The sequence below is a fragment of the Episyrphus balteatus genome, chromosome 3, assembly GCF_945859705.1.
Source record: "Episyrphus balteatus chromosome 3, idEpiBalt1.1, whole genome shotgun sequence".
Classification (NCBI taxonomy): domain Eukaryota; kingdom Metazoa; phylum Arthropoda; class Insecta; order Diptera; family Syrphidae; genus Episyrphus; species Episyrphus balteatus.
In genome coordinates, this window is record NC_079136.1 from 41,157,569 (window position 1) to 41,183,822 (window position 26,254).

At 30.4% G+C, this 26,254-nt stretch overlaps 1 protein-coding gene across 1 annotated transcript; it reads left to right on the forward strand.

Annotated features, from left to right (window-relative positions):
* Positions 1-2,512: 2,512 nt before the first annotated feature.
* LOC129915504 (shootin-1) lies at positions 2,513-24,998 on the forward strand. Its single transcript, XM_055995065.1, has 3 exons — positions 2,513-2,630; positions 2,957-3,455; positions 24,189-24,998. The coding sequence occupies exons 1-3, from the start codon at positions 2,625-2,627 to the stop codon at positions 24,350-24,352; spliced, it is 669 nt and encodes a 222-aa protein (XP_055851040.1). The 5' UTR covers positions 2,513-2,624; the 3' UTR covers positions 24,353-24,998.
* Positions 24,999-26,254: the final 1,256 nt, after the last annotated feature.

The following is a 26,254-nucleotide window of genomic DNA, read 5'->3' on the forward strand; positions in this document are numbered from 1 at the left end:
TCTTCGGTTCATTTGGATTAAAAATTCTCGAAAATACGTTTCGATTAATAACTTGATAGAATATACTTTTAAAAGAAAAGCGTTAACGACTTGAAATTTTGTAACATTTTCATAAATAAAGTTTTTTTCTAAGCAATTTTAAAGTTCAAGTGACCTCAACTCCAAAGCGTTTCGCCCAGGTACGACAGTGAGCTCACAGTTAGATCTGTCGTACCCTTACTAAGACGCCTTATTTTGGTCGATGTTTACCGACAACTTATAAATCTCACAGCATGAATATACTGTGAATTTTAATATTCTGGGAATTTGTCAGGCTGATATAATAAGGAAGAAAAATAACAAAAATAATAAAAATTATTAAAATTATTTTAATTTTAAGTGGAGCGATTGAATATACATAATTCAATTTTAAAGTTGATAAGCTCACTATCGTACCTGGGCGAAACGCTTTGGAGTTGAGGTCACTTGAACTTTAAAATTGAATTATATTCAATCGCTCCACTTAAAATAAAAATAATTTTAATACTTTTTATTGTTTTTGTTATTTTTCTTCGTTATTGTTTTTTTCTAAGCTACAGTCTCTTTAGAGAGCAAAATCTAGTATTTTGTTTGATTCCATATTAAATGAATAACAAAACAAACAATAAAACAATATACAGTCGACTCCCTCTAAGTCGAACTTCCTCTAAGTAATTTTTAATTTTAACGAATAATTTTGAAGAAAAAATCCCTAGCATTTAGATCCGTTGCTGTAAATTTTAGAAAAAAAAAATATATAAATGAAACTGCAGTCAAGTTAATAATTTGCATTTTTGTGCATCTTAAATTTAAACCGCCAAAAACTTTTCCTCCATGAGATACATGCCCATACAAAAAAAAAAAAGAAATGTATTCAGTTCAGACCTTTCCAAAGATATAATATAGGTCACTATGCGCTACATCGACTGGGCGCAACCCGTACAAGAGTGCCCTTTCTCCTCTGCTTTGGTTAAAATAAATAATTGTATTTCATATAGAAAAAGTGAATTTAAAGTGCAGACGGATTGTTGAGTTTTCCTTCATTTAAGTACACACTGCTTCAGAACAGCATGATTTTTATCATCATACCCGAAAAAATTCAGAAAAAAGTGACCAAAGTTAGCTGTAGACAGTGAATTATGGGGAAAAAATGTTTTATCGTTAGATTTATAGACCAGTTATTTAAAATATCCTAGGCCACAAGGAATTAGTGGTAATTGTATATATGTATGTAGATCGAGTTAAATTTAAATTCCGATACAAATTTTTTTTCAAAAAATTAAGATGAATTAATTTTTTTTAAACAATTTCAACCAAGTTTGAAATTCCAGCTAAAAACAAATATTTTTTTGTTTCAAGTTGTACATTTTTTATCTGTTACAATTAAACACGGAATAAAAATGAAGTAAGAAAGAAAAAAAATTGGTGCAATCAATGATGATAATAAATATTTTTAAATAATTCTATAACAATAAGCAACATAAATTGACTTTCTAAAATAAAATAAAACGATAAATCAATATTAAAAATTATTTCATTTCATCGCATTATATTTCAAACAAACATTTCATGATAGACGAAGTTCCCGCAGGAGATTTTAGAAATAAGTTATAGCAAGGAAAAATTGGTATTTTTGGAAAAGTCTTTAAGTTGTGTTTGAGATAGTATCGCAACATGTATCGCAGTCTCTAGTAATTTGTAAGTTAAACTGCAGGCACCATGACTACTTATGTAAAATTAGTGGAGTAATTTTAGAACAATTACTAATTACTTTAGAACAAAGCCGATTTTCACATTTTTTTCAAACGTCGCGGTCGGTAATAACAAAAATACTTAAACCTCTATCGGTTTAAAATTGCATCTTTTGTATTTCTGTTATTTATTCTTGTAAATGACCTGATATTTTCTTAAATTTTGTTCATAAATCCGATTAATGATTGTTTTCTATTACAAGATTATCTCAATGGTGTACCGTAAACCAATTACACTGCTCTAAAAAGGTAATTTTTTTTTTGCTGTCGAGACTAAACCAAACAAAGGTTTTTGATATCCTGAACTCGAATCCGTCGTCATAATATTACGTTTTTAAAAAATATTACCCGTTTTTTTCGACTACTTTGAAAGAAAACTGTTCAACCATAAAACATAACCGTTTCTATAAGAATTGTTTTCCTTCTTTCGAGACCTATTTTAATTTCTCTGAAATCTTTTTTATTGCCCGAGGTAAACTAATCTGATTTGAACTTTGGTACTAAATTTCTTATATCTGTTGGCCTTAATTTTTTTTAACTACCCATTTCGGTGTATAAGAATTGAACATCTCATACATACAAATTAAAGACCTTTCCAAATATAGCAAACATTTCGTGCTACCAAAAATCTGCTGCGATGCGAGCTCATATTCTATAAATGAAAATCTACATGTGTACCTACATATATTTTTGAAAAATGTTTTCCAACAATAATTCTGTTTATTTATACACCTATAGGGAATGAAAAGAGTTTCGGGCTTTTTCAAACCCTTTCAATCAATTTTCAAAAGTTCCTAGGAATTTTTGAAACAACCCATCTAATAAACCTATTATAGCAGCTCAGCAATACTCAATATGACGGTATGTTATCAAAAAAGAAAATGTGTTCGGTGTTCGTGTATCGTCTGTGATGAACGTGTTGTCAGCGAACTAAAATAATTACCCCCATCTAAGAAGCATTTTAAACCTTGTTAACTAATAAATAATAATTTTGCTTCTTCTACGACTAAATTCCTAATTTTGTTTTTTTTTTTTTTTACTAACACTTACTAACTATAAAAAAAAGTCCTTGTCTAACTTACTAAAAAATAAATAAGTATTGTTTGACGGTTTGGTGTTAATCATTTGTATCCAATATAATTCTCTACTAAACAAAAAATCCTTTTTTACTAATTTTCCTTTTGTAGAAAACTCTTATGGAAGCGGCTATTGAAAAAACTACTAACGACGAAATTAAAACTTTGCACATTAAACTGGAAATTTTGGAAGAGGAATTGAAAAATGCACTTGCCCGTGCCGAAAAAGCCGAATCTACCCTTGAAACCTACAAGCGTCAACAGTCGAATGAGTCGAATAGGTTGCATGCAACAATACCTACCACAGTACAAGCACCCCCACCACCGCCAATGATGCCCCCACCACCGCCACCACCAATACCTGCTTCATTGTTATACTCTCCAAATATTTCTACACTTTACAGAAAGCCTCGTTCGGGTAGCTCATCGTCCTCTTTAGGTGGTTCCACTTGCCACCTTCATTCATCCCAGAATGATTTACAATCAGGAAATGGTGGTAGTGGTTCTGGTGCTGGTGGTAGTGGCTATGATGCAACAACAAACAGAAACAACGAAAGCTTCTGTAGCAGTTGCAAACATCAAATGAAGCAACAAGTAGGGGCGGCAACAGGTACGTCAACTCTGAACTTGCTTCTTCCTCCACATTCTCACACGAAAAGAAATATTTATTCACTCAAACACACAAACACATACATTCAATTATACAATACATGTATCTGGTAGTCTTTCCACGTTTCACGTTTGCCTTTTTGCCTCTCACACTCGCATTATTGTTGCGCTTATTTCCCACGTAAACATAGGCATCCCCCCATTCCATTTCCGTATCCTTTCATGCCATATCCTTGGTGAGCTATTAAGTGTCGCAGTCACATACAGTTCATTACTATACACATACCATCCTCCATCAGTGTTATCGTCATGTGCGCATAGATACAGATCAAAACAAGGCCACTCATTTTTTATATATCTCTATCTTTATATGTTTGTATGTATAAATTAGGTGGTGTGTGGGGGAGTGGGAGGGAAGGGAAAGAGGGGTTGCGGTCAAGGGGGACGAGAGTTGATGAGGGGAATTTGATAAAGGTATGGTTGCTTTTTAAGCATGAATAAGAGTCGCATTAAAGATTTATGGTCAAAGTGTTGCCAGATGTCCTATTTTCTTATTTTATTTAATTATATTAGGTCTTAAAGAATTTACAAGTATTGATTGAATGCAAAATACAAATTATTCCAAATTCAAAGTTTCAACTGCAACAGAATCAAAAGTAATAAAAAAAATTTTTTGGTGTATAAAAAACAAATACCGAGGTAATTGCCTCGGCATAAAATAGACAAAGTTCATGGGAAAAAAAACGGGACTCGGAATGTATTGAATCCTGACTGTCTAGATTTCTCCTTTTCTTTCTCGTAATTGTTCTTTAAAAAAAAATTTAATAAAAACCTAATCATATCGAACAACAAAAATCATATTTGTTGAAATTTAACATAAACTTAAGCTAACTAGTTGCATTTTAAATTTGCCTCATATTCTTTCAAATGTCAGTACCGCTGTATACCCGGATTTGTTTCTTCTGTTTTTTGGCTGAATATTCACTAAGGAAGTTCTGATATTTTCTTGTTTGTTTCTGATGTAAACAATTTTGAACTGTTATTGTTGTTCTTTTTGTCCTTTATGGCGAGAGAAAGATGGTGAAGTGAGGCAGAAATTTTAAACAGATTTAAAAAGAATTAAGAATTTAGATTATCAGTTGTTGTATGACTGAGACACTCTACAATAGAATTCAGATATTTTAATGAATTCCGAAATTTCAGTTGAAAACTTATTCTAGGGGTTGGCCCCTTTAATTTTTTTTTTATCAATTTTGAAATTTAATTCCAATAGTGATTTTTGTTTTAAGTCAAAGTCAACAAATCTTAGATTTTTGGGAGACCTCAAAAATGGTATCCAAAAATAAAAGGATATATCGCCAAAATGACTCACAAAAATATGAAAATGCCAAAAGTCGGGTCCGAATAGTCAGTTCGATTATGGCGGTACACATTCATTATAGGCATACAGAAATCCAAAAATGATACCTTTACTGAATATTTAATTAATAAGAGATTATATGACTACCATTAACCCCCATTATCGATCCGTTTGCTTTTATTATTTAAATTTTTTGTTTTATTTTGGGATATAAAAGCGCATCAGTGCGCGATATGAAATAGTCATACACAAACCTCTTCTATAAAAGTTAAAGCCATTTCTTTAAAAATAAGCATTATTTAGATGAGATTGTCTAATATTTGTTTTATATAACGACTAAAAATTTAACCAAAAAGTTCTTAAGTGATCACTGTTATGAAAAGTGCGTTTCATGGTTAAGATGGTAAGAGTGGTTCAAAATACAAGGCTTTGGTTCTTCATAAGTTCGTCGCACCACAAACGTTATTTATTTATTTATATCTAACTTAAAGGGTCACTGTGGCGTATGTGGAACTTTTTCTACTAACAAATCTTAACTAATAATGGAAACAATATTCTAAACCTTTGTTGACCATTTTCTGACCTTCTCAATGGTTTGATTGGTCACGCGAAATTTTGCATGGTATGCAGCACCTAAAAACGGCTATTGCGTAAAATACTCCTAAGTGTATACCCAGATTGTTTAAATTGTAAAAAAAAAATTCACTGAAACGGCTAAAGCGTTAACAAGAAATTCAGAATTAAAAAAAATAACTTAGGTACGATTCAAAAAATATAGTTTTGTTATCACAAAAGTATCACGGAAGCTTTTTTATCATTTTTGTACCTTTTTTGTAACTTTTCTAACGGTTATCCGTTAATTCTAATATATAAAATTTCAATTTACCATCAAGGTAACCATTCAAAACTGGTTTAAGCTGACCGGCAGACAGAATTGTGAGACCCACTTTTTTGACATTCTCTCTATTATCACAATGTCATGTCTGATTGTTATCTCGAGTTCGATTTTGTTTAACGAATCCGAGAGACTCGGAGATAAACTAAATTTTGTAAGCTGTTCAAAATACATAGTTTTTGATCGAGCTGAAATTTTATATGGCTTCTCAGAGTGTCGCTGCGTCACAACAACACATCTTCTCCATAAGTCGCCTGTACTGAATTTCTTTTATCGTAAAAGTGGAGTAAAACAGTCTTACCATTTTTTAAAATAAAATTCAAACGTTTGAATAAAAATTTAAAAATAATTCTGTAAAACCAGGATTGCAAGCATTTCTTTTTAATAATTAAAAAACTAAACTGGAATTTATTATTCAACTACATACATTTTTGTTCGATTTGATTTATTAAATTTGCTGCAATGGCAACACTTAACCACTTCAACACTTTCCATGACATATTGAAGCCATGAAGTGTGGCAGGAAATTGAGGAATATTGCGCACAGCCATTTGAAACCTAAATCTCGTGGATCATTTATTCTTATAAAACGTTGATTTCATGCTTTCCATTTCCTACTCGCCCGACACCGATGAGATATGATACAGAAGACAGCCAACACCACCACTATACCAGAGCGCCAGGCGCCACCCCCAAAAAGAAATGTCACGTCGCCGATGTCGTAGTCTTCGTCATCATCGTCGTCGTCGTCGTGCGTCGTTCACACTTCACTCATCATCAAAAAGCTGTTTACAAAAAATACATCATGCTAACGTTAACGGTAATTCACTTGCCAACTAAACTACCACTCCCGATGATAAAGTAGTATTGGCAAGCCAAAAAAAAAAAAAAGAAGCAAAACAAAAAAATAACCTGATGCCTTTGAATGGCTTCCGTTTCATGGAGAAACAAAATATATAGAAGAAGGTGGGGTTGAATGAGGTGGGGAGTATTTTTGAAATAAAGCACGTTTTTACTCCATCTACAGGACTAGTATTGGTTGCAAGTAAGAAAATTGAAATATTCTTTCAAACAACTTGTATAGTTTTCGTCAAACTATCAAGCCTGGACAGTAGAGTGGATGCCTTATGGTCTTCCTGAACTTATTCTGGTACTCTGGAAATCGACATTTTGCGAGTTTTTAGAAACAATCTGAATTGAGTTATTCTTTATCAAGTCACTATGTACTGCTCATCACTTGCTGATTGCATATTTTGTGTCGTCAATGGAAAAACGAATTCAGGAAGCCTGCTATAAATACACATTTTCGCAAAAATTGAGATTTTTTTTTTTAAATTGCACAAAAATTCCACCTAGAATAAGTTTGTTTTACAATCTGTAAGTATTTGCTATGTTTATTAGAATCTTTAAAGTTACGAAGGATCCTAACTGATGATTTATCTTTAAATGACGTCGTTTATGTGGGATTTAAGAAAACGTTACTTTGACATACCCTGACCAATTTCAATAGAAGTTGTAATTCTAATACTACACTTAAAAACTTTGTTTAAAGGCCCAAATTGACGGATTCAAACATTATAAGCATTATGTTGATTTTGATTTGGTTTTTAAAGTTTCTTTTGAAAAAAATTGGAATTTTTTTTTTTTTTTAAATCAAATTTTCGGAAACCGGACATTGATTTTTTTTTGTTGAAATTTTGGTTTTAGATGTTGATAGTGTATTATACAAAATGGCATACCAATTTTATTTTAAAACCTTTTTTCCAAAAAAATATTTATAAAAAATAAGTTAAAAAAAAAACGGCTCTAACGATTTAAATTTTTTTTTTTCTAAAAATGCATCTTAATATAACAAATGAAATTGCACACTTGTTTTGGAGGGCAATGTGATTTCAAATATTGTTTTATTTCTTTGAAAAACGATTTTAATTTTTTTTGTAGAGCGTTAAATTTTCTATAGATGCTAGAATAATTTATCAATTTGACACATAATGTTATTTGCATGGAAAATTGAAAATCGCTACATCTAAATACTTTTATTAATGACTCATATTTTAACAGGTTTACTTTTTAGACAAACACTGATTTTTTTCCATGTTCTTCGAAAAGGAAAAAATAGTTCGATTTTGTAACACTTATAAATTTTGAAGGATCAATATAAAATGTAAAGCTAAAAAAAATGCGTCATCCTGTACAAAATAAATATTTAGCTGTAAAAAAGTATTTATTGTAGTAACACTACATTATTTGGCTTAAATCTTAAAATTACAAACACGAATATTGTGTTTTGTCAAAACTGTCAATTTTTCCAAAAAGTGCAACAAAAAAATTTGAAAGTGAAAAAATCACATTTTGCATTTTGCAAACAAAGAAAAAACGAAATTTTTTGTTCAAATATACAAGTTACAATTAACACATCTACTGACTGCAATATTTTGTCAAACAATGAGAAAACCTTTCTTTAATTGTGGTTATTTTGAACATTAAATAAATGTTTTTTACATGGACTCCTTCCACTCTTAAATGTAATGACTCATATAGGTACTCCTTTTTTGCTTAAATGCTATAGTGTTTAAATAATTTGACCTTAAGGGGTAATAACATTTTGTAAGCACGAAATCGAGTGTCATTTTCATCAGCGTATAAAACAAAGCAGAAACATTATTTTCTTTTGGAGTTTGTTTAGTTTGATTAAGAATATCCATAGGTAACAGAATAGGCTAATGTGAAATTTATTAATGATAAAATGGCGGTGTAGTTCAGGATGAACGCAAACTCCTGTGCTTCCATCGGGCGACCAATTAACTCCTACAGTTTTTAACCGATCGGGCTGACATTTCGTCTGTAGCTTAACAATACTATTCCCCAGTGAAAGATTTTTTTGAAATATTAAAATTCAACGATTTTATGGTCTTTTTTTCACCGAATTCTGTTTTTGGAATAAATGAATTTTTTTTTCAAACTAATGCCATTTCTCTAAAACTTTATAAATCACAAAACTTTATATTCACTGGGGAATAGTATTTTTAATCTTCACAAGAAATATCAGCCCGATCGGCTAAAAACTGTAGGAGTTAGTTGGTCGCCCGATGGAATATGATCATCCTGAATTACGCCACCATTTTATCATTGAAAAGTTTCACATTATCCTATTCTGTTACCTATTGATTAAGTATATCAAACTGAACAAAATCCAAAAGAAAATAATGTTTTTCTTTTGTATTCTACGCTGATGAAAATAGTGAAACGATTTCGTATCTACAAAGTGTTATTACCCCTTACATAATTAAAAAATAAAGTACATCCATTCAATTTAGTAAGCTATTAGTTAGTTCGGTCACTGGGGTGTATGCGTAACTTTTTTTCTTTAATATTTTCAATCAAATATATTGAAATATTAAAGAAAAAAAAATGTATGAAAACAATTTTTTAGAAATTTCAAGAACCAATTTATTGCTAATTCAACTTTATTTTATAATGATAATTCCATGTCTGTTTTTAATAATGGCTATGAAATTAAGTTTGGCAACAAATTTATTATATGTTATTAAATTTATTAATGTTTTTATTTCTTTAAACTTTTTTTTGAAAATTATAATGCATATTAACACTTAAAAATGATAAGAAATAGGTGTTTGAAATTTAGCATGAAATTGTGAAGAAAATAAATGTTATTAACTTAAAAATTATAATTTGCAAAATAAATATCTCAAATTTGTTAGAAACGAGATTAAAAATAAATTGCACCACTGGGGTCGCACGTACTTGCTCTTATGGTAAAAGTTACTCTAATGTTAAAGCTTTTCATTGAACAAAATAAGGTATATGATATTTTCACGGAATTTCATAAGTGGAAAAAAAAATAAAATCTATTTTTATAAATATTAAATACCGTTTTAAATGATCTTTTACAAAAAAACTAAGTATGCCATTTTATTTCTTGTATAAAAAGGAATTTTTAGAAATTTTTTTTTCGAAAATCGTTAGAGACGTTTTTTAAAAAAATAATTTTTTATATAGAAAAAATTTTTAACATTTTTCAAAAAAAAAGTTGGTATGCCATTTTGAAGAAATAAATAATTTACAGATAAAAACGGAATTTCAAAATTTTTTTACCAACCCGTTTCCAAAAAATTGATTTTAAAAAAAAAAAAATTTGAAATATTTTTTTAAAATCAAAAATGTGTTTTTTGAAAAATTTAAAGTTGTTTTAAATAACGATAGTTTAAACGTTTCTGTATAAAAATTTTGGTCGAAATATGTTTTGTCGTTTACGAGAATTTCATAAATAAAAAAAACCATTCTATGGCAGGTACAGTTAATAACGGTTCAAAAAATATTTTTTTTATTTCCAAAGGAAGCTTTTATGTGTTACACTACACACAAAAATTTTAGTCAAAATCTTTAGAGCCGTTTTTGAAAAAAAAAATTAACTTTTCTATTTCCGTTATATGAAAGGTACCGTTAGTTTTGGTCGTAAAAAAAAAATTTCAATTTGTTCTCTAAGGATTCACCCAAAACTGTTAACTACCAAGTTTGAAGGAAATCGCTCCATTCGTTTAGGTGGTAGTTTGAGGTACACACAGACAGACAGACAGAATTGCCGGACCCACTTTTTTGGCATTCTCCATCATCGTAATGACATGTAAAATTGTTATCTCGAGTTCGATTTTTTTTACGAATCCTAAACTTGCCCTATAGTACCTATATCGCAAGTAAAAAAGGGTCTTAGAATTTACACAAAAATCATAGGAAGTTTTGATGATCAAACTTTCTCCTAGATTGATTTACAGACGCACGTCTGTATCCATGATGACTTTTTTTTTTAACTTCTCCAACACCGTAATGTAGATTTTCATTAAAATTTTGAGTTTTTTGAGTGCATACATTTTGCATTGAAATTTTTTTTTCATGCTTTGCTACAAAATTTTTAATTTGAAATAAATATTTTTTTTTTAATTTCAAATGATTTGTTTAATTGATATTTTTACAACCCTGGTTTGTGTTTCATTAAATTCAGCTTTGATTAAAGCTAATACTAATAGTATACATTTCAGTCTAGTACACCACACCAAACTTGACTTATTTGAAAGCCGCTTTAAACAAATCGAACTCATTCCAAATAATTTTATTCGCTCGCATTGTTCAAAGTTATTGTGAATATCATTCCAATGTATTTTTAACTTTCCACTTAAAACTATTTGCATCCAAAAAATTAAGTGAACAAAGAATAAATGGCTTTAAATTTCAGCAAAGTGAAGTTTTTCTTTCCAATATTTCACAAGTATTCTCCCGGAAATCACAAAAGAAAAGGAAATCACATAGCGAAAAGCCACAATAAAAGTGTTTCGGGTATAGAATATTGCTCATATAGAACTCATAACTGAGAGCTATGAATGGAATTTATTACCTTGTATCACCTGCGTCACTATTTAACTGAACTATTCCTTTATTTGAAGAGTTATACGTCTCGGAATATGGGTTTTCGGGGTTTTAGCATAACTCTTTGACCTTATTAATTACAATCTACGACTTAAGAGCAACAACTTACAACCCCAATATAATCCATTCTATTTTTGTATTTTAATTCAATCTTTGATATTTACTCGCTCTAAACCATGAAATTGTATTTTCCTGTACTTACACACTGATATATACCTGTAACCAAGGACTATAGGTATTTTAACTAGTGATAAGATGTTGATTTTACGATGCGGTAGTCTGGTTCTGGTCTATGGTGTTTTATACCCACACACACACCAACAAAATAACAAAACAAGGCGGCGATTCTACCTCAATTGAGGTAGAGGGAAGAATAAGGAGGAAAATGAGTCTTGGTTTATTGTACCACCACCTCCCCCATTCCAGGATACAATTCGCTGTGTGTCTTAATTATCCACTCGTTTTTCTTATTAACAACTAGGTTTCCTTTTTTTTTTTCTTCCTTCATTCTTTTTTCTTCCACCTTTTTAACTTGGGTAAAGGTATAATTTTTTTTTTTCGAGTCCTTGATTATAATCAAAAGACACGGGGAAAAAAAACGAAAGGAATCTGTTTTTTTTTTTCTTTATTTTTTTTTTAATTCTACGATTGCTTCATTCCCCAATATATATTGAGAGAACGACTTAGGTCGAGGAAAAGTGAGGGTTACCAAGAACTTATATTCATATACCAACAACAGGTATGTGTATATGTATATATCGATAGGATGGTATATAAAATATGCGTACATACTGACAAACCTACAATATCCTTATGGAGAACTATAAGTATAGTGCAGGTGAATCAGTGCCACACCATATCAGAGCCAAGGCAAATAAAATATAACAAACAACAAGTATATTAAATATAAAATATCGATCGAATTTATGATTTTTAGTCATCATCATCATCATCATCATCATGAGAGCCATCTCTCTATCACTATTTTATTGACAATGATGATTATTATGATGATGAAGGATAGGAAATATACGAGGACATCATCATCATCATAATAATCATTTCTTTTTATAGCGTAAATTTGATTTTTAAACTTTAATAGGGCGCACACACTTACTCAACTCAGCTCATCGATGTCGATATATCTCTATCGGCTTTCGTGTCCTTTTTTTGATGACAATTTTTCTCTTCTGTGACTGTGTTATCCTTGTGTATATCCTTTTTTAATCCAAATAACAGCACGAATAAAACTCGCTTTATATTGTAGTGTAACACACAGTAATCACTTTAACCATAAAATAAACACAAAAGCCTCAAACACTTATCCCAGACACAAGGCACAAGGATCAACAAATAACCCATAAAATTGCACTAAAAAAAAAATTAAAAAAAAAAGAAACAACCATCATCATAGAGGTATAAACAAAAACAAGGATGTGTGGGGATTTCTATTTTTTTTTTTTTTTTTATTTAATAATCCTGGCTCAAGTGTTTGTGGGATATTTTTTTTCAATTTTTTTTTTTGTTCTAGTACAAAAAATAACCGAAAAGGATATAGGAATGCGGTGTTTATTCGACAAGAACGCGACACGAATAAAAATCAATCAGTCGTAAAGTATAGGCAAGCAGGATATAATATGAGAGTGTCCTGTGAATGTGAATGTTGTCGTCGTGCGACTACTAGAGCAGTAGCAGCAAGCAACACTGTGCAACGTACGAGGACGAAAAAACGAATATAATTCGTTTGGCACAACGCAACGCAACGAGCACAACACAACACAACTTTTTGGCTGATTCTATATTTTTGCCGCCTATTCCTTGTATACTACTATACTCTACGAAGGATTCCTCTCTGATGCTGGCTATACGGTTGCTGCTGTGATATTATAGGGGAGTTGTGAGAGGGAGTCTGAGGGTATATCAGAAGCATGACATTCTATGCCAATCCCTCGTCGTCTTGGTTTGTTGTGTCGTTGTGCTCTGCTCCACTCACTCAGAGTCACTATACTGTGATGATGATACTGGCTCAGGAGCGAAAAGAAGTATGGAAACAGAGTAGGGGAGAGAAGAAGAAACTTGGAGGGATTTTGTGGCTTCTTTTTACCACCCACTGTTTGAATTTGTATTCTCTTTCTCTCTATATAGTTGATGATGGGAATGAATTTTCCTTACCCTCTTTAGACCCTCCCTCCCTTACCCTACTCACAACCGACCGACCACATGCTGTGGAGTTGCTGGTACTTGGGCCATACGACTACCTTCGTTTTGAAGAGTCTCGTGTCGGTACAGTAGGTATACGGTGTGGTGTGGTAGGGTGGTATTCTTGTGTCCTTGGAGGGAGGCCATCTAAAGCTTCTTTTTCTAGGAAGGATATATTGTGTAGATTTTGCTATGGTGATATTTGATGCTTTACTTTTTTTTTTCTCTTGTTCTTTTTTATATATTTTTTTTTATTTTTTTATAACCAGTACTTTTTCGAGAAGCAAGCATACCAATGCCATCACACACTTTCTTATAGGGTTTGTCCTTTTTGCTGCTCTGTTTTAGTTGTTTGTTGCTTTGGTTCTACTCAAGCATCTGAAGCTCTAGCAACAACAATAACAGAAGGGGGAATTATGGGGGGTATAAGTAAAGTATATATTTTAGCACTTTCTATGCTTTGAAATCTCTACTACTTTTCTGCCTCTGAAATACCACCCGTTGGGTTTTTTTTTTTTCTTACTTTTTTTTTTTGAGGAGGAAGATTTATTTGAGAGTCATTTTTATTTTTTTGATTTTATTATTTTTTATTATTTGTACTTTCTTAAAGTCTTCTTCATTTTTTTTTTTTCTCATCATATTGCCCCCAAAAATAACACACAATCAAAAAAAAAAGGATAAAACAGCCAAATCAAGAGTGAACGATAAGAAGGTGTGAGTTTTTGACAGAACGCGCGAGGGATATGTTGTTGTAAAGGAAAAGGATTTTTATTTTCAATTTTTTTTTTATCTTCTCATTGTTGTTGTTAAATATAATTCTGTTGTCTTTTTTTTTTCTACTTCTTATTTTGTATTTGAAAATGAAGAATATTTTGAGGATTCATATATAAAAAAAAAAAAATAAAAACAAGAATGGGGAATGTGATTTGTGCTACTTGCTCTCTGATGATGGTAGAAAACACATAACATTTTTTTTTTTTGTTGAAAATTTTACTTGTCAAGGGTTGCATTTTGGTATATACGAGTTGAGTATATCCTATCTTCGGCTCTGTGGGTTGAAGCTTAAAGTTAGAAATTTTTACTTTGTTTGGTTTCAATTATAAAATTTTTGTTTTTAAATAAGGATATACTACCTACAATCGCATTATAACACATGATTACATACGTTCGAAGAAGATATAAAGAGGAAGCAGGAGGATGAATTGAAATTTCTATTTTAAAATATTATAATATTTATCTAGATGAGGGCAACAAGATATGCCTTTGCTCCATCTTAATTTAGATATTTTGTAATGAAACAAGGAAATCTTAAAGAAAATATGAAATTTTAAAGAAAACATCGATAGTACGTTAAAAAAGAAATTGATACGCAATATAATTATGTCAAACCTCCTTGCTCTTTAAGTTTTTGTTTTTTTATAAGCTAAATTTATTGTAAAAAAATCTTGAAATCATTTAAAAATTTTGTTGATCAACTTAAATTTCAAACGAAATATGCAAACTCTTGATTAATATTTGAACCTCTTCAATTGGGATATTCATAAAAAAAAAACTGTCTACAAAAAAAAAAAAAAAAATTAATATACTCTGTTTGTTCTGTTACTTGCAATTTACATTATTAAATTGTTAAAAAAATGAATTGTATTCTAAATAAAATACAAAAAAAATTATGAACGAAATTCCTGTAATTTGTATGGGTCACTGTGGTGTATGTGTAACCTTTTTTATTAAAAAGTAAAAAAAATCTGATCACCTTTGTAAACCACTCTCACGATATTAAAAATTGTGAGAAGTCAGTCAAAAGTGAATATATTATGAAGGACTGGAACAAAAAATTGAAATTGGATGGAAATCATTAAATCTTTATTCCGCATGGATTTTTATATTACAGTTGAAACTCGATTAACCGGGATGGTAGGGACCGAGCTCATTACGGATAATCGAAAATCCCGGATAATAGAACTTTTTTTTTCAAAAAAAAAATTATATGTATTTAAGTTTTAATTAAAAAAAATTATTTCAAAAACTAGAAAACAAACAGAAAATTATTCCATAATACGTAACAATTAATTTTTTTGTTTGAATACCTATATAAATCGTGGGCACAAAGGCAAAACCACGAATCTTGAAAGTTGTAGTTTTTAGAAAAAGTCTTCAAAGTTTTTTAAACTCAAGCAATATTTACTCCAGTCAAAGCGTCGGAAAAAAGGGCCTACCCCTATCGATCCATGAAATAAAAACTAACAGTGCCTCTGTGCGCAAGGTCAAATGACGCTTTGACTGGAGTAATTATGAAATCTCGTGCAAAGGAAATTGATAGTTTAAGCTTCTAGGCAACAAATGGAGGATTGGGGTCGATAAAGGGAATAGATTGATCGATAAAAGTTAAATGACGCAATAAAAGGAAAATGTCAAAAAATGCGGTTTTGGCGTTGTGCCGACGAATGTTATGAACTTTAAAGAAAATTAAAAAATTGTTGCATTATTGTGTGACTGGGGTCTTACCCAATGTTTTTTTTTTCGATTTAATTAATGTAAATGCGGTGAAATAGCAATATATCCTGATGAGTTTTCCAGGAAAATTCTACTTACAAAAAAGAACTAAGTTAAAAAAAAAGACCCTCTACAAAAAAAAAAATTGAAAATCTTTTCTTTATTTTTGACTGCCGATTTTGTATATTTTAGCTAAGTTTTCATGGGCACACTACTTTTATTAAGTTAATTTGTCAAATCCATTTTGTTTTGTATTGATAAAACTTTACGTGATCTTTTATTTGCCCTTAACAAAAAAAACTTGACTTGCTTGACTTACGGTTTTCCAACTAAAACCGAACATTATCCAATACAAACCTAGATACAAAACAAAACATGCGTGTCTGTAAGATTTAATAGATACGAAATTCCGTTAGTTTGGAGAAGTGAAGGATCTTCCTCTGTCCTCATGTAACGGATAGTAGAGTTTATAACGGATAATAGAGTTTAACCCTTTGCTCCCGGAAAAAAATACAAATATCTTGAAAAAAAGTTTTGATGTTTTCTTATTACACACTTAAATGAAAAAATAATGATTGTACTAGTAATAACATTGTATAAGGAATTTTTTAAGCTGAGAGTATAAAAGGAGAAGTCCATTTTATAGTAAAAAAAAAAAATAACAAAGTAATTAATACGTGGTTTCATGCTGAAACCACTAGGAAGCAAAGGGTTAAATAAATACATTTTCTTTATTGTCGAGAAAGAATGTCAAATAATTTCATCACGGATAATAGAGCGTCCCAGTTAATTGAATCCCTGATAATCGAGTTTCAACTGTATTTATTTACGAGTACTATCACAAAATTTAAGTATAACAATTGAAGGTTGCTATTTTTGATTAAAAACCCAAAAAATTGCTTCAAATACGTGGCAAATACCAAACTTTGCAACATGTTTTCAAAATCATCAAATGTTAATTTGTATTTCAAAATACAAATATTCAAAACTGAGAAAATGTCACCTGCAGAAACGATTTACTCATCGAGCTAAAAAAAAATTCAAATAATATGCAATTTCAAATACTAGCAAAAGCTAGTTACGAAATCTACACGTCTTCCTTTCCACATCCTAGCACGTTCAGTGTGCATGTGCATCTCATAGATCTGAAAGTAATTACGTCTGTAAAGTAATTACATCTTCTTTTCAAATTCAGAGGAAAAAATGAAAAAAAAAGTGGTGGACATTTGTAAAATTTTATTTAATAAGCGAATTTATTAACAAATTAAAAATTTAAAGCGATTTGAAACCAAGTCGAAATTTGAACATTTGGGTAAAAAACCAACAGATAAGTTTCTTTCTATAGTAGTAGTTCTATATGAAATTTCTGCAGTTCTGTATTGAATTCAAATCAATTAAATATTTTTTTTTCATCAAGTTAAATTGATTTTTCTCAATTCAATATCTTTTTTATGTTAGTTTGAACCTTTATTAAACGGTACCTTTCATGGAACCGTTTTCCTTTATTCTGAATTTCTCTCTAACGACTTATCCGTTAGAGATAGTTTTGGATGGAGATGCCGCCGGATATTCGGTTGGATAAACCTAGCCGATTAGTTCCATAAACTACCGCAACATTCGGCTGAATACCAAATAGCCAAATATTCGGCCGAATATTGGGCCAAAGATGTGCATGTGCCGAATGTTGCGGAAGTTTGCGGAACTATTCGGCCGAATATATTTAATTTATTAAGGGCCAATTTTTCAATAGTCAGTTAAACAGTCAGTTAGTAGTTATTCCTAAGGATAGAGAAAAAATCAATTTTTCAACAAGCAGATATACCTTATTCCTATTTATAAAACTATCTGCTTCTTTCAGAGACGAATAAAAATTATTCTAAGGAATAATCTCAACAAAAATATTGTGTCAGTTGTCAAAGCTGTTTTGAAAGAATTTTGAAAAAAAATACAGTGAAACACAAAAAAACAAAAACAATCATGAATAAAAGTGACGTTTAATTTTAAATATTTTTGAATTTGACAATTTTTTTTTGTTATTCTGTAGAATAAATTATTCTTGATTGAAAAATTCAATGTTTTTATCTGATTGTTTATGAGCCTAATAACTTTATTCGTCGGACAGTTAACTGACTGTTTATTAGAAGATTGAAAAATTGGCTCTAAATCTTAAATTAAAAATATATATTCTTTCATGAATTTTGCATTAAAAGCTCGCAATTTTTAGCAACCGCTTAAAATGTTGGTACAAATTAATGAATAAGTCCTCCACATTTGAGTTAAATTAGTAAGCTTAGTAATTTAATTGTTTTTAAACTAGTAAACTGAATATTTATTTTATTTTTTTTTTTTTTTCAAGTTAATGAGAAAAAAATTACTTGCTCAATTTTTCTGAAACCAGATCAAGATTCAGAAATGGTCAATATTTCCTACTCAAAAAAAAAAAAAATATGAACGTAACAATTTGATTTTGTTAACCAGTAGGTATACAATAAATACGATTTCTATTAAACTTGAACACTTCTCGAATTGTATTGATAACACTGGCCAAAAATTTTCAACTTTTTAAAATTTTCGGGAGAGATTTATATCAAATTTTATAGATTTGGGTTCAGTAAGCTCAAAAATAATATTGGTTTCTTTCTAGCAGCTCTAGTTTTTGCAAATATTTAATTTTTCACATTTGGGGAAATATTCATACTAATTTTTAAGTTTTTCTTAAAGTTTTCCAGAAAAAATTATATTAAACTCAATGTATTTGGGGTCAGTAAACCTAAAAATCACATTCATTTTTTTGTAGGAGCTCTATTTTTTGAAATATTTTAGTTTTCCACTTATTTTTAAGTTACTTATTTTAAAGTTATGCTTATATAAACTGTTTGTTAACATTTTCCAGAAATTTTCTTATCGAACCTAATGCATTTGGCTAAAATCACACTGGTTGCTTTCTAGGAGCTCTTTTTTATTTTTTAAAATATTTTAATTTTTCACATTTTTGGGGTAGTTTCATACTATTTTTTTTAGATTTCATTATTACAAGCGTTTTAAAAGTTTTGTTTGGAAAAATTTGTAAAATAAAAATACAAAAAAAAATTTAACAAAAAAAAATTGTATGAACTTCTATGAATTTTCATATATGAATAATTTAAAAACTAGAGCTGCTAGAAAAAAACTAATGTCATTTTTGGAATCAGCACCCTAAACTTAGTAAGAAATGATAAACAACGGTCTGGAAAATTTTTGTGTGTTGGGCAGTGTAATGAAAATAGAATTTCCTTCCAACACAATATATTTTTCTTTAGAAAAAAAATGAACCCATCGATATTAATTAAGGACGACCTAATTGGTCACCACACTACATAAATACATATGAACATTTTCTACACTTCCCGGAAAGCCTCATTAGTCGGCACATCGATGAAATGGACGAATTGTGATGTCCTTAAGATTTATCTAATTTGTGGGAAGTCTGGAAAATCAATAAAATTATAAGACACATGTGGTAGTTCTTTATCTAAATGACTGTTAATGAGAAAATTCAAAGAATCAAACTCAAACAACAACAAAAAGAAGAATAAAGTTCACATTTAGGTCGTATACACTTGTTTGAAAATGGAATACCTTGTTTGACCAAATTATAGTTACAAATTTTCGATAGCGAAGAAGTAATTTCTTAGCCATAATTTATATGCTGAAAAAAGGTCGGAAGGAACTGTTTATGAAAGGGAAAGCGCACAAAAGTTATCTTAGATTCAAGATAAATGATGTTTTAAAAGATGTCCAGTGAAAATCGATGAAAATGAAAATTCACGGCATCCAAAAAATATTTAAGGGACAAAAAATAAATGAAAAATTGAATGCTTTAAATTCATTGAAAATCTTTAATTCGCAGCAAATAAGAGATTTTTTAAAGGAATTCATAAATAGCCTTTAAATTTCCAACTATCAACCATTATTTTTTCAAGTTAAAACAGAAAGTGTACGGGTACAAAAAAAATCTAGTTTTGTACACACACGCTTTCTGGAGCTTAGTTTTATTTTTATTCTTGACATTCACCGAAAGAAAAAACCAAAAAAAAAATTAAATTGTTTTTTTTTCAGAGCTTTAAGTGGACTCATGTATCATTTGGCAACTGCAGAGTTGACTTTCTTTTCAACGAACGTCAAGCCAGAGCATCCTTACGATGCCATCAAACGAATATAGTACAGCTTTCCACAACATAATGTTCCCGATTCGTTTGGTTTGCTCTTGCTTTCAGAGCATTATTTTGGAATGTTTTGGTTGTTATTTGTGGTTTGCTGTGGTTGTCGCTGTTGTTCCCCCTGGATACAGCAGCGGAGCGATACATTCACATCCATCTATCGTTGCTTCCCGAGGGTACTGTTTTCAAATTGTCAACTTGTCGACTTAACTTATTTATCCAAACCCTCTTTTGCACCACCACCAAAAACCCATCCTCTTCCCGTGGAACGCCCAATTGATTTTTGTTTTTATACAGAAAAAAAAATAAGCATTGTTTGAGCGAGAGTATGTGTGTAAATGCGGAAAGAGGGTCGGTCGAGTGCTGTTGTGGTTGGGAAAAGACGGATTCGGGAAAGCCTTGAGCTGCTGCGTTGCGTTGTATGCGAATCATTAGAGTTTGGTTTGGATGTGATGTTTTTCTTTTTTTTTTTGAGGGGTTTTGTGTGTTGTTAGAACGACCGACATCGACATAATAACACAGAAATCATTTCTCATGGCCAACAAAAGGAAAAGAACTCTTTTGGTTCCCTTGTTAATTGGATATGATTATTAGTTGGGTAATTATTTTTGCGTGTCAATTAAATTCCATCTCTCAATTATTTATATTGAGGCAATAAGGGTTTTCTCGTGTAGGTTGTTTGGAAAAATCTCATGAGCTTTGATTTCGTTCTTTGAGTTATGTTTCGAGAAAATGTCAAGGTCAGGTTAAGTGATTTCTTTTATTTCTACTAATAAAAGAGTGACATTTATAAAAAATTTCCAGTTCATCATCTTTAACATTAATGCTAGAAAAAATAATTAGCACAACAGAATGAAAAAAATGGACCAAAATAAAGATACAAGTGATAATACCTGTGTGTTGGCGGGTCTGATGATGAGTAGAGTTGTAAAAGCTTAAATCTCTAATATTGACCAATTTGAATTTAAGATTTCAATGATAAAAGGTAGTAAATTGATTTTTGTATTTTTTGAGGTGCAATTAAAATGCAGCCTCTCTCCACGTCTGAAAAAGACAAACGAAACCCCGATTAAATTAATTCAATTCTGGGCCAGCGTCAACAACTTTCCACTCATCATCCTCCGTATATGATCAACGAATGCACAAAAAAACTCGTGTTTGCTTGATAAATTGCAAATCCTGTTCTGGGTTAGAATCACTACATTACTAGAAAGCCAGCTCAAGTAGAAGTTTTTCGAATTAATGGACTAAAAGGAACATAGCACCACTAAAAGGAGTGAGATGATCGGTCTGGTCTGAGTGGAATAAACATAGCTCCAGTCCATAAACTTTCTTACACACACAATTTATTGATGTATCACTCAAACTTTCAATATTAATTGGTTAAAAAAGCCAATCTCACTGCATATATGAAAAAGATGTAAATTATATTTTTTTTTTGGTTTCTATGGCGTATACGCAATATTTTTTTTTTTTTTTTTTTGTAATCGAAAAATTAACTTCAAACTTTTGCTACAGGACTGTCTTTGTCATGCATTCTGAAATTATCAATTAGAATAGATGGTGTTTAGGTCAAGAATTTTTGCATTCAAAAATTGAATTGGAGTAAAAATTACTACATATTCACCTGTTTTTACTTGCAAGTATTGTGATTCATTCATTTTATTTTTGGTTTTGATGACTATTTAAACGTTTATACATAAGTTCTTAGACGTTTTACACGAATCATTGGCTTTTTGGGAACAGTTACAGATTTTACTGTCTCTTCGAAAAAAAAAAAACACCCTTTCACCTAGATTTTTTTATGAAAACTCTTTATTTTTGCTTTCTATCCCAAAATCAATGTTTTTACCAAATTTCATTAGGGTGGCTCATCATTTTTGTTTACACTCAAAAAAACACCCATTTAACCACGATATTCTTATAGACACTTTAGGCTATTATTTCTAATCTCAAAAGTAACATAATTGCTGAATTTCAATAGGGTACCACTAATACTACTCTTGTTTTCCTAATTTTTTCAAATATACCCATATTTTCTCTGCACCTAAAAAAAACCCCTTTCACATGAAAAAAAAAGGTATACACTTGTTTTATTTGTAAGTCCTATGGGAAAGACAACATTTTTAATAAATTTCGTGAGGGTACCATTTATACCACTGATTTTATCGGACTTATCGCGGATTTTCCCTATTTCCCCAAAAAAAAAAAAAAACACCCTTTAACCTAAAATATTTTTATAGACTGCTTAGATTCTTGGTTTCTGTTATAAATGAAATATTTTTACCAACTTTTATTGGTGTAACAATTTTTGTGGTCATATTTCCGATTTTCATCATATCTTAAAAAAAAAAACACCCTTTCACTCAAAATAATTTTGTACACTTTATTGATTCTTAATTCTTATTACAAACCAAACTTTTTCACCAAGTTTTAAACTTTTTGCAAACTTTTTGCCAAGTTTCATGAGTTTAACAGTTTTTTTTTTTATTTGTTGATTTAATGTTCTATTTTACCTGTACTAGATTTGAAATAATAAAAACTAAGGGTTTTTCTTGGCTTCTAGGTGACACGGCCATAGCCATTCTTTCTGGGATGACGTTTCAGTAGTTTTAAACTGAAAGTCATATTTGCTGTGTGTTGTTGAAAATCATTTTAGTCAAAGACTTTTTCCACAAATTCCCGAATTCTCGTAGGACCAAGAAATTACAGAAATTTGATGATTCCATGAAGAAAAGCACTAACCAAATTCCAATGAGTAATAAAGATCGTGATCCTGTTGACAATGCCAGCTCAGAAGCATGCTTGCATATGCTGATCTTTCATGGTTTCACTAGTTTTAAAAATCAATCCAGCGAAAAAGAAGCCCCACATCACATTTACATGTCAAAACTTTCTTCAATAATACCAATTTATGAAAAACTAGCTGACCCGGCGGACTTCGTTCCACCTTTTCTAGTATTTATTTCCAATTTTTGTCATCTCCCCAAAGCCTGAATTAATTCAATCTTGTCGATGCGACATTCGAAATGAGACAATTTGAGTAATTATCTCATTTGGGCTCTAGGCTATTAACCAAACAGCTTATATCTTGAGTTCTATTGATCGCACCGTTAAGATTGATATATTAAAGCTGAGGATAAATGACATAGCCTAAGTGCTTATATTCAGAAAGTGAATTTGTGATAATTTAGTCTTATCACCTTTATTAGAAAACTCGCGTTATTTAACCCCCCGAAAACCATATCAATCCGCGATTTGAAGCTGCCAGACTTTGAATTCGTTAATAAAGCCCATAAGGCTATAAAACTGCATACTCACATTTCTGTTATACATCCACTCGCAAAATTTGCTCTGGGCTCTTAGACTATATTGTTTTTTCCAAAGACACCAAAGATCACTTTCACATTCGCTTTCCCAGTTCACACCAAAGAATTCCAATTTTTTTTTTAGATGCAGTTTAGATGCAACAGAAAAGACTCGTCATTCTAATAAAAATAAACCGCAGGATAATTATGCATGTGTTAAAATTGCTAAGAATCTTAAAGCACTATTGATTTGCGTTTGGGTCTCATCGGGTTAAACTCGAAAAGCGGCGGCAAGTCTCCGAGTTTTGATTATTCCACTTCAGAGGACAATTATTTGCATAAGCTTGTATCAGGTGTTCTAACATCAATTTCCTTAAGTTTACATGCTCTTCTCTTTAGAAATATTTTTTGTTGGTAGACACTAGAAAATTAATTTTTCATTTACATTTTTTTCGAAACTTATTTAACCTACCATACATGTTTACACTTCCTAAAAAAATCTTGTTTTTGAAATTTTTTGCATTCTTTAGTTCTTATGCTTCTATTAACAAAATAATTTTTGCTCATAATCTATCATCTATTATCTTTTTGCAAACTCACGCAGTACTCTAACACCCATGGAAATAAAACTTCACTGTCAATCATTTAAAAAATGGTAATTTATTAAAAGTGTTCAACTATCACATTTAATTAAAATCGTTTGAATATCAGTTTTGTTTATTTATGTTTAGCTTTATTTATCGTTCCCACATAAATGTATACCCACTCCTTTTTTATGTAAAAATTATTCAAAAATCTAAATTCTAATACATTTTTTTTTTTACTTTTTACATTACAGGTCTTGACGCTTTAGTACGAGAACTGAAATCAGGCAAAGTAACACTGCGACGTAATCGAAGAAAAACCAAAACAAACGAAGCCCTCCAAGAAATGTTCCAAGTCTTAGAAATAAGCCAAAAGCAAAACCGAAATTCCCAAATTGTAATCGATATTCATATATGATCGTTAGATTGAGTTTAAAACAAAAAAAAAACCTATTAAGCCTTCTTGCAATGCCTTTATGCCTTTTTGTATTTAACCAAAAAAAAAAAAAAAAAAATCACGCATAGCCTTTATTTTTCTCTTAAGCCTTATTGCATATTTATAAAACATAACCTACTAACAAAATATTTTCTTTCTACAACTTTTGTATTCCTTAGATTAATCACCTTATTTTGTTTTGTAAACTTAGTTTACATTTTTTTTTTTGTTACTTATTTTAGTAAATCCTTATTATTGGGTTTAAGAACCGTAATTTATGGTGCTTCACTCAAAGACAAAAATAAACCAATAACCAATAAGTCTTCCAATGGAATTTATTAGCAATTATTTACATTTTTTTTATTATTTTATTAACTAATCATTTTTATCGATTAATATTTCTAAAAATTTATTTTTGATTCGCATTGGAATCAAGCACATTATTTTTTACATTTAATCCGAATGGTACATAAAATGTATCTATTTTATGTAAGTTATATTAATTTTTATATTTTTATCTGTTTACTCAGAATATAACCAACGAATATTTTTTTTTTATATTTTATTTTATTACCTTATATGTATTGCCTTAAAAATATTATTGTTGCAATAAAGCATGACAAAAAAAAAAAAAACACCCAAAGGACTTGTTTCGTTTTATTTATTTTCTAACTTATTCATAGGTTATCCAACAACCAATTTAATCACTATGAAAATTGCCACTATAAGTAATACCAAATTTTACTTCGGAAATAAAAAAAAAAAGTGATTTTAGTAACTTTTTAGGCTGTTTATGCGCTGAGATTTTCAGAGAAGCTCATACGACTTTTTTCATCATAAATATTTACCATAAATACAGGGATAATGTAGGAGTATTTGACACTTTAAGAGTCATCCCGAAAACATGTCAGAATTTTGTCAGATTTTTGATAATTTTTCCCTTAAAATACCACTAATTGGATTCAAGAAATTCTGAATTTAAATTCAGTGATCATAAAAACACGATAAGAAGATAGATACATTGAATTTCAAGAAAATATACCATTTCTTAGACTTTCTAACCTTGATATCTCGAAAACTGTTTATTTTCAAACCTTCAGCCTATGTACAATTTTGGTCGGGAGGATGTCAAATATATATCAAAAATTCAGACAAATCCACCGGGAACTAAATACCATAGATTACTATGGTTACAAACAACAGAGAATGTAGTCTGACCTAGTCACAATGCCCCTTACATTTTTTGCGTCAAGTCAAATGTTCGAAAATGTTGACTTTTGGCTCTCATCACAGATTTTTCCCTTAAAAAAAAAAAAAAACACCCTTCCACCAAAAATATTTTAAGGGACTTTTACTCCAGTCAAAGCGTCATTTGACCTTGCGATGAGAGGCACTGTCTGTTTTTATTTCATGGATCGATAGGGGTATATTTAAAAGGCTTAAACCCAATTTCTCACCACCTGATCATTCTTTTTAGCGGAGTTATTCACAAAAATGCATTTTTTGGGATATTTTACTTCTAAGCTAATATCTTTGCTCCAGATTATCGTAGACCAAAAAATAAACATACATTCTCTTCCTTATAATATTTTCTATCGTTGTATGTAATTTCATTGTATTTGAGTGAGTAAATATAAAATGGCAGCCATTTAAAGTCAAATTCTTGTTGTTAAAAAACACATTTTTGTCATTATTTCGAAAAAAGCTTATATCATGATTGACATTTTTCCAACCTATTTTGTAGCCCTGTTCATGTCCTGCATTTTACAGAAAAAATGAGCTCTTTATCACCAAAGATGGCCGAGCTATTGATAAATGAACGCATGCAAAACCGGTGCGAAAATACCCAAAAATATCGTTTTTTGGGAATAACTCGACTTCAGA

Excerpts from the sequence above, each read along its gene's own strand:
- LOC129915504 (XM_055995065.1), top strand. Across the intron at positions 3,456-24,188 it reads ACAAGTAGGGGCGGCAACAG|GTCTTGACGCTTTAGTACGA; the intron begins GTACGTCAACTC and ends TTTACATTACAG.